The 15,326-nt window shown below is 42.1% G+C and overlaps 1 protein-coding gene across 1 annotated transcript in view; it reads right to left on the reverse strand.

Annotated features, from left to right (window-relative positions):
- The window catches only part of LOC141105350 (membrane-spanning 4-domains subfamily A member 15-like), a 70,516-nt gene extending 56,167 nt beyond the window's left edge, over positions 1–14,349 (reverse strand). The window contains exons 1-2 of the mRNA XM_073595214.1: positions 14,274–14,349; positions 13,932–14,056 (exon numbers count right to left, since the gene is read on the reverse strand). Coding sequence (XP_073451315.1) covers positions 13,932–14,056; positions 14,274–14,343 — 195 coding nt within the window. The 5' untranslated portion in view covers positions 14,344–14,349. The remainder of the gene's footprint in view (positions 1–13,931; positions 14,057–14,273) is intronic.
- Between the last annotated feature and the right edge of the window lie 977 nt (positions 14,350–15,326).

Consider the following 15,326-nt stretch of genomic DNA (forward strand, 5'->3'; position numbering starts at 1 on the left):
TTACTTTATCTTCACTTACAGTCCAGGATAATACAATATCTTTGGAATTATTGTTCATATTACACATGAACCCATCAAAGGATTCTCTGTCCCCTTTCCCCTTTCCATACAATCAAAAGGTCGTCAATGTAACTCTTGTAAACTACCAACGCACCAGGCCGCTCTCATAGTACATCACCCGCTTCCCAACACGCCATAAAAAGGTTTGCCACACTAGGGGCAAACCTAACCCCAATAGCTACCCTCTTAGTCTATAAATAGTAATTATCCCTATACCAAAAATAATTATGTTTCAAACAAAACTTAAGACATTTGAGGATAAACTTTTGATGGCTGACTCATTTCATTATGACCAATGATAGTGCATAGCGAACCTACACTGGCCTTGGCAAGGATGCAGGGTCCTATATCTCCTAAAGATTTCAAAAATTGAATAACATATTTAGTTTCCCTTGTATAAGCTTCCATCTTTGCCACTAAAGGCTGCAAAAAATAATCTATATACTGATCCAACCTCTAGGAGATCGACTCAATACCATTGATAATTGGTCTGCCTGGGGGTTTATGTATCTTAGGAAGAAAATAGATAATAGGCGTTCTACAGGCCAATGGGTTAACATATAATGCACCTCTATCTCTTGATAAGTATACCTTTCCTTTCCCTTTTCTCCACCAATACTTCCAATTTCTTTTTGAACTCAAACATGGGGTTCTTATTAAGCAGAGAGTATGATTCCAACTGTCTCTCCATCTCCTCTTGGTAATACTGCTTACTCATAATTGCTACCACCCCCCCTCCTGTCCGCAGGGAGAATCACCACAACTTTCTTTTGTTCAATACTATTTATCCCCTGTCTCAAACACTGAGGGGGTTTAATAGTTTTAATATTTAAATGTTCCAAGTCTTCTACTACCAAATTCTTAAATACATCGATAAATGTATTATCCGCATTCAGAGGGTTAAAAGCCGATTTATTTTTTAAGTATGAATGACAACTTATCTCTCTCTGAGGGGGTCTGGAGTCTGGTTAAGATAGAAAATATTTTTTCTGATTCAAGGTACGTACAAATTTCTGTTTGTGTACATAAGTAGAAAATGTATTCAATTTTTTAACTGGGGCAAATTTTAAACCCTTATCTAATAGTTTAAGTTAATCTATATTAAAAATCCCTCTAACTATTGGTGCTTTCTTTTTTTTTGCTCCCTTCTTCTTGCTCTCCTCCCTCTCTTTCTCTTCTTTTGCCCCCAGATGTGTTTCCAGTTGGCCCCTGAGTGTTCTGTGGGATCTGTGGTTTCCCTAAAAAAAAACACTAGGGGGACAGTTTTTTGGCAGATTATAAAGAGAAGAGAACCAATTACCATCAGAGAAGCATTCCTCGGGTTCTGGAAATCACCAAAATCATGACGAGGGTACTGTTCCCCCCTCTGACCCCAACCTCTCTGTCCAGGTCCTCTAAATTCCCAAGGAGAGTGGCTTTGGAAGTGCAGGTCCTGTTGGTATCCCCAGTTGTCCCTCTCCTTCCCTCTATAGGGACCCCCTTCATAGGGTCTCCTCCCCCTTCCTCTACCCCTAAAGGGTGGTGGTCCTGAGTGGGAGTAACCCGAATTAGATGGTGGCTCAATTGACCCACCTTTCTGATTGGGTCCTCCTCTATTAGGCTGGGGAGTGGGGGCAGGTGATGTTGGGGGATTGTCTCTCGAGGGTCTATTCCCATGTGAGGGTATCTGCATAAAGTATTTGGCCCCGTCTTGCCTTAAAATCCTGGGTTTATATATAAGAAAGCACCCGAGTTGAAACACAAGGTCGCCCCAGGGGTGATAGACCTCACCTTACATAGGAAGAGTACCTTGTTTGTTTTTTTAACAGAGTTTCATGCATGTGGGAGATGTCAAGCTTGTTGTATTGCTAGGACTAATACTAAGAAAAAATAATTTATTACCACCAGCACTGGAGGAAGTTATTTAATTACTTGTTCCAATACTGGTGTCATATACATGCTTGAATGTGGATGAGGGTTACAAAATATAGGACGCACCTGCAGGGCCCTGCATGTTCGGGTAGAAGAACATGTCAGGAACATTAAAGGGAGTGGTCACCCATAATGTGTCCAAGCATTTTAAACTAGTACATGATAAAAATCCTTACTCGGAAAGGGATTTAAGGCATTGGAGGGGGGGGGGGGGGGGGCAATTTTATAAGACAGTTGAGTAGAAGGGAATCAAGTTGGATTTTTTAGGCCAAGGTCCTCCACTCCCGAGGCCTCAACATTGAATTCGATCTCAACTGCCTTATAAGTGATAGATGAATATTTATATTGTCTTATGACCTTTATCATATTTTTAGAGATATCCCTTATGATGAATTATTAGTGTATCTTTGTCTATTTTAAGATTTTTTTTTACTTTAATTTTCCTTAATATTTATAATTAAATGGAATTTTTATCTTTATAATTATTAATATTTTTATTTAATTGGTATCGTCAGGTCCGAATTCAGCCAAAAATTTGGGCTGAAATCGGGCCTGAAACAGGGAACGAGGGTGCACTGGACCCCTGCTGTGAGACGAATGTGAAGATAATGTGAACCCAGCCTTAGAGAGATTTCTGATTTGGTAAGGCTGCATTGTCTTCTCGATGGTCTAAATAGCTCACTGATTGCTTTCAATTGTCAGTGGGAATTACTCATTAAAGTGGAACTTTGTCTTATGTCCTCCTCCCTGCCCAACATTTTTGGCACATTATTTTTTTTTTTGTTGGGGGGAGGGGGGGGGGGACAGACACATTTGTGGATCTGTGATAGAGCCCATTAGTAGTGTTGGGCGAACAGTTAGAGCCGAGCAAAAGTTCGGCCCATACATTGACTGTTCACCTCTTCAGCGAACACCCAAATTGGCAGGGCGTTCAACTGTTTGTTTGGCCCGCCGAATGCCCCACAATGCATTGCGCGCTGCACAGGGCAATCTATGCCCTGATTGGCTGAGGCAATGAAGGCTTTGCCCAATTGGGGCACAGAGCACTGTCAGAGCCATGATTGGAAAAAGTAATGATGATGCCCAATCATGGCTCATTGCCCATAGACCCACCCCACACTATAAAAGGTTCCTTCCCAGTGGAGCCATTTGCAGTGTGATGTTGGATTGGAGATAGAACAGGGCTCTGTTCATTGCTACTAGAGAGTGCAGTGTGAATATAGTGATAGTGCAACGTCAGTGTAGTGCTTCCGTGCAGTTTTACTGTAGTGTCAGTGTAGTGTGTCAGTGCAATTTTACTGCAGTATATTGAAGAGCATCAGTGCAGTTTTACTGCAGTATATTGAAGTGTGTCACTGTAGTTTGTCAGGGCAGTTTTACTGCAGTATAATAAAGTGCATCAGTGCATATTTACTTCAGTATATTGTAGTGTGTCAGTGCAGTTTTACTGCATTATATTGTAGTGCGTCAGCGCAGTTTTACAGTAGTATATTGAAGTGCGTCAGTGGACTTTTACTGCAGTATATTGAAGAGTGTCAGCGCAGTTTTACTTCAGTATATTGTAGTGCGTCAGCGCAGTTTTAATTGCGAGCCGCACTTTTTCTGACTGAGGCGCAGTTGTCTCCCCTTTTTAATTTTTTTCAAACTTTTGACATTTCTGTCATAGTTGCATAGTCAGGTTGAAAAAAGTCCATCTAGTTCAACCAACAAAAAAAATCATACAATCCCATATACACAATCCTATACCCACAGTTGATCCAGAGGAAGGCAAAAGCAAAGCATGATCCAATTTGCCCCGAGAGGCAATCTGATATTCCCTGGATCAACTTTAGCTTAAATGTTAGTACCCAGTTATATTATGTACAGGAAGGAAAGAATCCAGGTATTTTTTAAAGCAATCTACTGAGCTGGCGAGAACTCCCTCTGGAGGGAATCTATTCCATGCCTCTTATCAGTTTGGTTACCCTTCTCTGCACTGCCCAAAACTGAACTGCATATTCCAGATGAGGTCTTACTAATGATTTGTACAGGGGCAAAATGATATCTTTCTCTCTGGAGTCCATAGTCCATACCTCTCTTATTACAAGAAATGACTTTGCTCCCTTTGGAAACCGCAGCTTGGCATTGCATGCTATTATTAAGCTTCTGATCTATAAAAAAAAAAACAGATTGTTCTCCACTATGTATTCCCCCAGCTGTTCTCCTAGTATTTATGATGCATGCATATTCTTGGCCCCCAAGTGCAATTGATACCGGCATTCCTCAAGTTAAAGTGCACCAAACACCACTTTCCATTGATTAAAGTGCATCCAATTACACATTTCCCCATCTCTATTACATTTCAGTAATAAGCCCCCCCCCCCCAATCATGTCTGGGAGGCCAAAAAGGAGAGGCAGACGTTCCTATGCCACTGTGAGGGGGCCAGCAGTATGTGTCCACAGGCAAAGGTGGACATGTCAACCCACAGGCAGGGCACCATCTTCTCTCTTTAGTGACGTTTCAGGTCTACCTCCAGTATATCTCATGACCTCTCAGCAGCCTCCACTGACAGGGATAATGGTAAAGCGAAGGGTGTCACAGGTCTTTGCAGCATGTCTGTCAGCAGCACACCACCAGCTGTAGAGTATAGCAGGCAAATTCCTCTGCCCCAGCTGCTGCAGCGAAAAAAAAAAATAAAATACAGTCCCTGCCACCCACATGCCAAGCATCTAAATTCCAGCTTATCCAAATTGCTGGCTTTACAACTCCTGTCTAGGGATGGGCCAAACACCCCCCTGTTCGTTTCACAGCAGAAATCCCAAACAGGAAATGTTCTAACCTCAACAGCAAACCCCATTGCTGTCTATGGGAACTGAACAGGAAAAATCAAAAGTGCCCATTTTGATGGCTTATATGCTAGTAATTGGCCATAAAAGGGGTATGGGGGTCTGGGTACTGCCCTGGGGGATATGTGTCAATTAAAAAAAAATTATGATAATTTTTTTTTCAGGAGCAGTGACATTAATAATTATTATTAAAGTGCAACAATAAAAATGAAAACAATGAGAAATTCCTTTAAACATAGTGCCTGGGGGTCCCCTTAATGTGCCTGTAAAGTGGCGCATCTGTAGCATGCATAAAACATGCTACAATAAAAATGAAATTTCTAAAGAAAAAAAAAAGTCAAATCCCATTTAAAATGGCCCGCTGTTACAATTACTGGCACCCGGCTATTGAAAAAATAAAGAAGAAAACGGCGTGGGGTCCCCCCCAAGATCCATACCAAACCCTTTTCCGGGCATGCAGCCTGACAGGTCAGGAAATGGGGGGGAGAGCGACGCTCGGTTGTGCAAAGCTCAGTGCATTGCAGGGTGTTCGTCTGGGCGAACACCCTGCAAATTCGGGAGTTCGGCGAATGGTCAAACAGGCAAATGTTTGGCCTGAAATCATGCTTGGGCTGAACCATTCACCCATCCCTACTCCTATCTTTCTATCTGGGGGATTCTGCCCCCTTCCGTGATTTTGCAGAATGTGCTGTACCACAATGGCAGATTCACAGTCACTATTTCTTTGCGTGTAAGGCCATTCCAGCTTTGTACCATCATGTGGAAGGCAATGTTGTGGCATCGTTGGGCAAGGCAGTCAGTAGCAAGGTCCACATTACTGCTGACACATGGTCCAGCAAGCATGGTCAGGAACGCTATATTTCATTCACAGCACACTGGGTAACTCTTCCTGCAACTAGGAAGGTTGTAGGTCAGGTCTCAGTGCTGGAGCTTGTTTTGACGCCATGTCTCCATACAGCTGGTGGTGATTATGCAAGATTTGTCAGCTCTACCCCCTCCTCCTTCTCCTCTTCCATGTCCTCCTCTGCTGAATTGTCCTATAAACCATCAGTATCCCCTAAGCATTTAAGGGGCTATTCAATGAGTCAGGCTAAAAGATGCCATGCAGTGCTTCAGCTGGTCTAGAGGACAGGAGCCGCACACAGAAGAGATTCTTTCAGCTCTGCAGGTGGTTCACGCCACTCCAGCTTGAACCAGGAATTGTGTTGTGCGATAATGGCACAAACCTCCTTCGACAGGGCAAGTTGACACATGTGCCATGCCTGGCAGATGTCCTCAATTTGGTGGTGCAGCATTTCTTAAACAGGTACCCAGGGTTGCAAGATCTTCCAAAGCAGGCTAAAAGAGTCTGTAGCCATTTCAGGCGGTCATACACAGCCAGTATTCGGTTCGCTGAAATTCAGTTGGAACTCAACCTGCCCGTTAACCATCTGATTTGTGACATGCCCACCAAGTGGGCATGTCACAATGTTGAAAGTGAAAAGTCTCATGTTGAAAGTGAAAAGGTTACTCGCCATAAGAAAATTTTTGTATGACAGAATACAACTTCAGAAGTGATGTGTTGAATAGTTTTGTATGTATTCTTTTGTTTCTGAGCATGCGTAGTCTTAAACGAAAATCGGACATTGAGTTCACGTACGCCAAAAATATAATAGTCTGCACATCCAGCTTTTGTTGTACGAAAAACTGGAATCGGCTGTCGAAAGCACCATACTAACGATCCAAAACATGGCAGATCATTTGGTGGAAGAATTTTTACTTCCGATTTTTGTATTGTGTGTACGGGCCTTAAGGGGATGTCTCTTGCTGAATATATATGGGGATGTGTCTGCTGGATTGAGCTGTCTCTTTACTATTTGGGGATGTCTCTTTGCTTTATGAAAATGTGTTTTTGCTTTATGGAATTGTCTCTTTGCTGGATCGGCGTGATTTTTTAAAAAATTTATTGGGGGGAGGGTGCTTCATTTTATCCCAGGCAGCACAATGTCTTGGGCCAGCCCTGCATATCTCTGCCTGCTGCACTGGCTATGGACAGTACTCCTACCTACTGCCTGGATGATTCCTTTTGCTGCTGCTGACCACGTCCCTACCTGCTACTTGGACCAATGGTTTGGCTGTGCTGATAGTATCTCTGCCTGCTGCCTGTATTGACTATGGACAGTGTTCCTACCTGGTTGATTCCTGACCACCTCCCTGCCTGCTGCCTGGACTGATGCTCTTCTCTGTGGACCACTGCACTACTAAAACCACAGGTACTTTTTTTTACCCTTTGCTCAGCAGAATGTATTTTGGGGTGTAATTGGTATGTACTTGCTGTGTGTTAAAAATATGAAGGGCCTTCACAAATTTGATAGGTTGTCAGGAAATTAGATGTGTAATTTATGTCCCTAGAACACCTGATGATGCTCCTTGGATGTTGGGCCCCTGTATGTGGCCAGGCTGTGTAAAAGTCTCATATTTAAATTTTCCTTCTACATTTTTCAAAAACTTGTGGAATAAAACAACATGTTCAAAAGACTCATGCCTCATAGTATATACGTTGGGGTGTTTGCTTTCCAAAATGGGGTAATTTTATGGGCGTTTCCATTGTCCTGATGCTCCAGAGCCTTTAAAAGCGATAGGTAGTCAGGAAATTATATGTGAAATTTATGCTCCTAAAACGCCTGAAGGTGCTACTAGGATGTTGGGCCTCTGTATGTGGACAGGCTGTGTAAAAGTCCCACACATGTGGTATTTCCATACTTAGGACGAGTAGAAGAATGTATTTTGGGGTGTAATTTTTGCTATGTACATGCTATGTATTAGAAATATGATATAAATTTACAAATTTGTGTAAAAAAAAATGCGTTTTCATTTTCTTTCCACATTTTCCAAAAACTTATGTATGTACATGGCCAGTCTGTGAGGCATACTCAGGACGGGTAGCAAAATGTGTTTTGGGGTGTAATTGCAAGTATGCCCATGCTGTGTGTGAGAAATAACATATAAAAAAAATATATATTTCTTACAAAGTTAGTAAGGTCGAGTAAAGACATCAGACCATCCAGTTCAACCTGAGTGAGTGTGGGTGCCTGTCTACAATTGTCCCTATCCCTGTACATTGTGTCTCATTAAGATGCTCCTCTATTATATATTATTTTTAAAATATTACTTTATTATTTCATATAGTGCCGTCAATTTACGCAACTCTCCACACATACATCGCACACTCACATTGGTTCATACCCTCATGGAGCCCACAATCCAAGGTCCCCAACTCACATTCATATACTAGGGCCAATTTTGGACAGAAGCCAATTAACTTACCAGCAAGACTTTGTGGGAAAAATTACAACTTTAAAAAACTCACCATGCTTCTTACTAAATTTCTTGGATTGTCTACTTTCCAAAAAGTGGTCTTTTGGGGAGTATTTGTACTGTCCTGACATTTCATAATATACACTAATTTGGGTTATTTTTACTAAAGATATGTAGCAGTATAAATTTTGGCCCACATTTATGAAGAAAAATTATTTATTTGCAAAATTTTATAATAAAAACAAAAAACCCTTTTTTTAAAAAAATGTTGCTCTTTTTTCACTTATATCGCAAAAAATAAAAAACCCAGTGGTGATTAAATACCACCAAAAGAAAGCTCTATTTGTGTGAAAAAATAATAAAAATGTTGTTTGAGTACAGCGTTGCATGACTGGGTAATTGTCATTCAAAATGTGAGAGCACTGAAAGCTGAAAATTGGTCTGGGCAGAAAGGGGGTAAAAGTGCCTTGTATTGAAGTGGTTAAAGTAGAACTACAGCCAAAACTTTTTTTTGTTTTTCATTTTAGAACCAGGGAGGGTTATAACTTCTGTCAATTTTTTTTTTGTTGCCATCTGTGTCCCACTGCAGAGATTTCCCTGCACTTCCTGTCTCATAGCCAAACAGGAAGTGAGAGAGTAAAACCCTGCAAAATAAGGAAATTCCTTGGGTACCCCAAGGTCGGCAGAACTAGTATTCCCATTGGAAGATTTCCCCTCTATTACTTTTTTTGGGACTGTGACGGGAGTCACTTTGGGCAGGGGGGCTTGTGGAACCCAGCGTACCTTGGAGTGCACTGAAAGCTCCTTGTCCAGCTTCCCTGGCCCCTCCTATGTGTAAATTACCCTGTGTCTATTAGGGACCGAGAACTCCAGTTGGGTCTGCCTAACCCAACTCACTGTACAATCACACCGGACTCAGCATTTCCTTTTGGCACTGTTATCCTGGATTCTGTGTGTGTGGTTTGTGCTGAAGAAGTGAAAGGCCCTTTTCACTTGGGACATTAATGTTTGTGAAATTGTGAGCAATATCCTTCAACTTTAAGACTGCTAGACTCTTGTAAGAGTATTTCACAGACCATTTTTAGATAGTTTGAGGTGGGGTGGGGGTTGGTTTGTGTTTATTAACCACTTGCTTACTGGGCATTTAAACCCCCCTCCTATCCAGATCCAATTTGCAGCTTTCAGCGCTGACGCACTTTGAATGACAATTGTGCGATCATACAACACTGTACCCAAATTAAATTTTTATTATTTTTTTCCCACAAATAGAGCTTTCTTTTGGTGGTATTTGATCACCTTTGCGGTTTTTATCTTTTGTTAAAAAAAATTTAAAAAGACCGAATTTAAAAAAAAAAAAAAAAACATTTTTTTTTTTTATATTTTGTTATAAAATTTTAAATGTAGCGCTGACAACTTTTGTTTTTAGTTATATGTGTGTTATAAAGGTATAAGTTGATCTAGTGCCATCTAGTGGACAATTGAAAAGGTACAACACTTTTATGTTTCATGATTAAGAAAAGTGACATGGAAGTGATTGATTGTTTACTTCTGAACATTAGCTATGACCTACCCACAATGCTCCTGGGCAAGAGAAAAACTGAACTGCATTGTGGGAGGATATAAAAGGTTTGGGAGCGACCATCTTAAGTCTCTTGTTCCTGGGACGCGTGGCCTGCCAGCAGAACTCTGTGGGTGTGTGTGTCCCACAGGGTTGCGGCCTACCTTGTGAAGTACGGACTGAGAACTGCTGAAACGGAGACATCCATCTGCCCGGATCCCGTGTGGTGAGAGGGTTAACACCATTTGTTTAATACTACACACACTTAGAACCTTTACAGATTGTTGCTGGGACAGATAGTCCCACGGAACAAGTTGAGTTGGAGAATATTACATTTGCATAGACTACAGTATTCAAGAGCTGACACTAGATGACTGTCTTCTTCGTATAAGAACACTTAATCAGTTTGCTGGATTATAATTGCCTTTGTGTATTACCTTACACTGCGCAACACCTCAGAGGAACTCTCTGTGGATTACAATTACCATTTCATAGCTAGCGAAGATTGAAGTCAAGACTATCTCTTTTATTGCAGGGCCCTGCATCTAGTTACAAAGGGTAGTGACTTTACGGGTTTAGAGCAGGGGGAGCTCCCTGGTATAAATATATATTTAGGTATATTTGTGTATGTTACCAAGACTGTCATAATTGTTTACTATACTGTTGCACTACGTTGGTGTGATAGTGTAGTCACTGTAATAACTCTTTATATAAATATATCATTTACCCAAAGAAAGAAGTTATTTTGGTTATTACAGAAGTTTGTGTGCAGTGTTGTTATTTCTCCTGCAGGTGGAGCTACAAGCACCCAGGTAGAGGTAAATATAAATATAAGTGTATATTGTGGGTTAAAGTTGGTACTAATATCATTACAACACTGCACTACAGCTGTGTCAAGGGGATTGAACAACTTAAGAGGGGTGAAGAGAATAGAGGACAGGCCCGATAATAAACCAGCAGCTCCACCGTGAGTTATTGCTACATAAAAAAGGTAATTTTTCTCCTTCATTGATGTACGCTGATGAGGCGGCACTAATGGGCACCGATAGGTGGCAGTGATGGGCACTGATGGGTGGCAGTGATGGGCACTGATGGGTGGCAATATTGGGCACTGATGGGTGTCAATATTGGGCACTGATCTGTTACACTGATTGGCACCACTGGTGGGCATTGATAGGTGGCACTTGTGGGCATTGATAGGTGGCACTTGTAGGCATTGATAGGTGGCACTCATGGGCATTGATAGGTGGCACTGGTGGGCACTGTGGGCACTCTCAGGTGGCACTGGCAGAGGGTACTGGTGGCACATATGAGGCATTATTGCCTCTTCCTCCTCGGGACCGATGTCCCTTGCTGATGAGCCGGTGATCGGCTTTTTTTTCTCCTCGCGCTGTCTCCTCGCGCGAGGAGAAAAAAAAAAAAACGATCACAGAGTTTTTGTTTTGATCATGTCATTGGCTGACAGCTGATCACATGGTAAGGGGTCGGGACCGGCCCATTACTCAGATCGGTGATCACCCGAGTCTCAGCGACTCGGTGATCACAGCGTGCTACACGCGCGCCCTGTAGGGTCCTAATGGAGAGACCCTCCCATTTCACACCACCTTCCACTTCGCAGTTTTATATATTCCCCTCCGTCTCTATGTCTCTATAGATTGATAGAGACAGAGGGTGTAGTACACCCACCCTTTTCTGCTTTTGACTATACCATTTATGGGAGGGTCTCTACATTAGGACCCAGCCAACTATCCCTAACATTTTTATTTTTATACACATTTAAAGGGAAATAGCGCCACGTCTACACCCCCTTAATCCATTTTGTACTCTACCCAGGTGGTAGTAATTTGTAGAGGCAGCAAATTTCTCTTTTGAACACCAGGGCATTCATCTGCCAATCTTTTTGTTTGTGGATTCCGTAGCGCAGTATCATTTTACGTTTTTCTGTTGTTACATGTGTTTGAATAAACAGTCTGTTTGTTTTCACCCTACATTGAGTTACGGCTAATGACTGGGTGCTCTGGGGAATCTTGGATCGTGCTGGTACCGGACGAAGGAAGCATTTATGGCGGACAAACTCATCTTGAGTACGGAGATCCATCACAATTGGTGACAACAGCAGGAAGGCTGTTGGAGGATTTCCCCCCTTCCCTCTCCACCAGTAGCATGACACAGGTGGATTTAAACTTCTCATCAGTAGACTGTCTTTGGGAGGGGCTGCTGGAGAAATCCTCCCCCCCATAGCTAATCCACATAGACATACATCCCATAATAGGTTGCTCCTAAGGCAGACACAAACAATAGATCAATGGGATACAGGCACTTAACCGGTTCCCGACCGGCGCACGCCGATGTACGTCGGCAGAATGGCACGGCTGGGCAAATGGGCGTACCCGTACGTCCCTTTGTATTTGCCGCCGTGCCATTGCGTGCGCGCCGGCGGCGGCGCGCACCAGCCGGGAGCTCCGTGAGTCGGGTCGCGGGTCCCGTGGACTCCATCGCTGCGGGGATACCCGCGATCGCCTCACGGAGAGGACGAACGGGGAGATGCTGATGTAAACAGCATCTCCCCATTCTGCCTAGTGACAGTGTCACTGATCTCTGCTCCCTGTCATCGGGAGCAGAGATCAGTGATGTGTCACAGCTAGCCCACCCCCCCTACAGTTAGAATCACTCCCTAGTACTGACTTAACTCCTCCCTGCCCCCTAGTGGTTAACCCCTTCATTGCCAGTGTCATTTACACAGGAATCAGTGCATTTTTATAGCACTGATTGCTGTATAAATGACAATGGTCCCAAAAATGTGTCAAAAATGTCCGATGTGTCCGCCATAATGTCGCAGTCACAATAAAAATTGCTGATCACAGCCATTACTAGTAAAAAAAAAATAATAAAAATGCCATAAAACTATCCCCTATTGTGTAAACACTATAACTTTTGCGCAAACCAATCAATAAACGTTTATTGCGATTTTTTTTTTTTTACCAAAAATATGTAGAAGAATACGTATCAGCCTAAACTGAGGGAAAAAAACGTTTTTTTAAAATTTTTTTGGGGGATACTTATTTTAGCAAAAAGTAAAAAATGCATTTTTTTCAAAATTGTCGCTATTTTTTTATAGCGCAAAAAATAAAAACCGCAGAGGTGATCAAATACCACCAAAAGAAAGCTCTATTTGTGGGAAAAAAAGACATCAATTTTGTTTAGGAGCTACATCGCACGACCGTGCAATTGTCAGTTAAAGCGACGCAGTGCCGAATCGCAAAAAACGCACTGGTAAGGAAGGGGGTAAATTCTTCCGGGGCTGAAGTGGTTAATAAACACATACCAACCCCCACCTCAAACTATCTAGCAATGGTCTGTAAAATACTCTTACAAGTGCTAGCAGTCTTAAAGGTGAAGGATATTGCTCACAAATATTAATGTCCCAAGTAAAAAGAGCCCCTTCACTTCTTTAGCACAAACCACACACAGAATCCAGGACAGCCGTGTCAAAAGGAAATGCTGAGTCTGGTGTAGTTGTATGGTGAGGTGGATTAAGCAGACCCAACTGGAGTTCTCGGTCACCCTGTGCCCCTAATAGACACAGGGTGACTTACACATAGAAGGGGTCGGGGAAGCTGGACAAGGAGCTTCCAGCGCTCTCCAAGGTACGCTGGGTTCCACAAGCCCCCCGCCCAAAGTGACTCTCGTCACAGGCACAACCCATAATTTGCGTTTTTTTACTTTCACTTTCAATGATAGTGGTAAATGGGAGAAATAGAGAGCGTGAATCTCTTTAATGGGGGCACAGGCAGAAATAAACACTGACAGGGGTTCTAATCTCTCTCTACTCCATCCAAAACTAAAAAGAAAAGTTTTGTCTTTAGTTATACTTTAATGTTCAATGACAAACGTTTTGTCTCTGTACAGCAGGTCCATCCAAAACACTGTTTTGTTTTGGATACACCATCAAAGCAAAGCCTCTCTCCTTCCCTCCTTCCTTTATATAATACCGCTCATCGCTATCTCTTACATTTGTAATATGTCAGCATCTTGAGGAATCTATGACACACTGAAGTGAAGTTGTTTTGAAAGCACAGAATGGTCCAAAAGTCAAACTTATGGAGAATGTTAAGGTTCATTTGGTACCCATTTTTAATGGTTGTAGATTGATGGACCTAGAAACCCAAGGGAGGATTTAGAGAGCTGGTACGTAAATCAGCATGCCCATGTCTGAAACAGAAATATCAGTTTTGGTGGACTAACCATTTAAATATTTCTAATGTGTTCATATACTTACTCCTAAAACTTTTGGTTCTCCTTTAAGCAGCACTTTGCGGAACTCGGACATGTCTACTTCTTCGGCTGGCTGGGTTGATGGTGGGGCATTTTGTTGTGAATTATATAGGTTGTTTGCAGGAGGGCCTGATCAATATGGAACAAGACAGTACATTAAATAAAACACATTTGCGTAGTTATCATTTGCATCAATCAAGCTTTAAAAGGGAACCCATCTCTGCCTTGCCCATAGTGACAAATTCTTCTGACAGATGGAATTTGATTGAAAGAATCTAGCTAGTTGCTATGGGTAACACAGATGTTTCTTTGACAGTGAGGCTTCATGTGATATCAAATAAGTCACCTGCAGGGTAAGGATTCCATGGTTGCTGTGAGGAACCCCCTCCTCGGCCTTCGTTGCCCCATCGATTCATCCTTGACTGTTCCTGTCAGAAGCAAAAATCATTGTTATATTATGTACTGGACAGATTACTGTTATGTCTTCCTGTTTTTAATACCAAATAGGTCTCATTACATATTTTAAATAACAATGATAGGTATTCTGGTAGATAATAGACTTTAAGTAGAACTATGGGCAAAACTTTTTTTTTTTCATTTTGCATTGATCAAGGGAGGGCTGTCAGATTTTTTTTTTCACCATCTGTGTCCCGTTGCTGACATTTCCCTTCACTTCCTGTGCCATAGCCAAACAAGAAGTGAGAGGAAATCCCTGCAAATTAGGGGAATTTCTTGGGGATGCCCAGGGCACCAGAACTAGTGTCCCCAAAATAATTGGGATTTTGTTAAATTTCACTTTCAGTGATACAGGTAAACAGGACAAATAGAGAGTGTGAATCTCCTCAATGGGGGCACAGACAGGACAGGAATAAAAACTGACGGGTTCTAATCCCTCTCCACTCCAAAAAAAAAAAAAAAAAAAAACAGTTTTGCCTTTAGTTATACTTTAATAATAGCTGCAATGCCAAGCTGCAATTTCTAAAGCTAGCAAACTCCTTTCTTACATTAAGAGGTATAGACTCCAAAAGAGAGAGCGACATCATTTTGCCCCTGTACAAATCATTAGTAAGACCTCATCTGGTATATGCAGTTCAGTTTTGGGCACCAGTTCACAAAAAAGATATCAGAGAACTGGATACAGTGCAGAGAAGGGCAACCAAACTGATAAGAGGCCTGGAGGAGCTCAGCTATGGGGAATGATTAGAAGAAATTAATTTATTCTCTCTTGAGAAGAAGAGATTAAGGTGGGATATGATCAACATGTATAAATAGATAAGTGGCCCATATAGTGAACTTGGGGTTGAGGTATTCACTTTGCAGACATTACAGAGGACAAGGGGGCACTCTTTACGTCAGGAGAAAAAGAGGCTTCTTCACAGTAATAGCTGTGAAAATGTGA

This window comes from Aquarana catesbeiana, linkage group LG08 (assembly GCF_042186555.1).
Source record: "Aquarana catesbeiana isolate 2022-GZ linkage group LG08, ASM4218655v1, whole genome shotgun sequence".
NCBI lineage: Eukaryota > Metazoa > Chordata > Amphibia > Anura > Ranidae > Aquarana > Aquarana catesbeiana.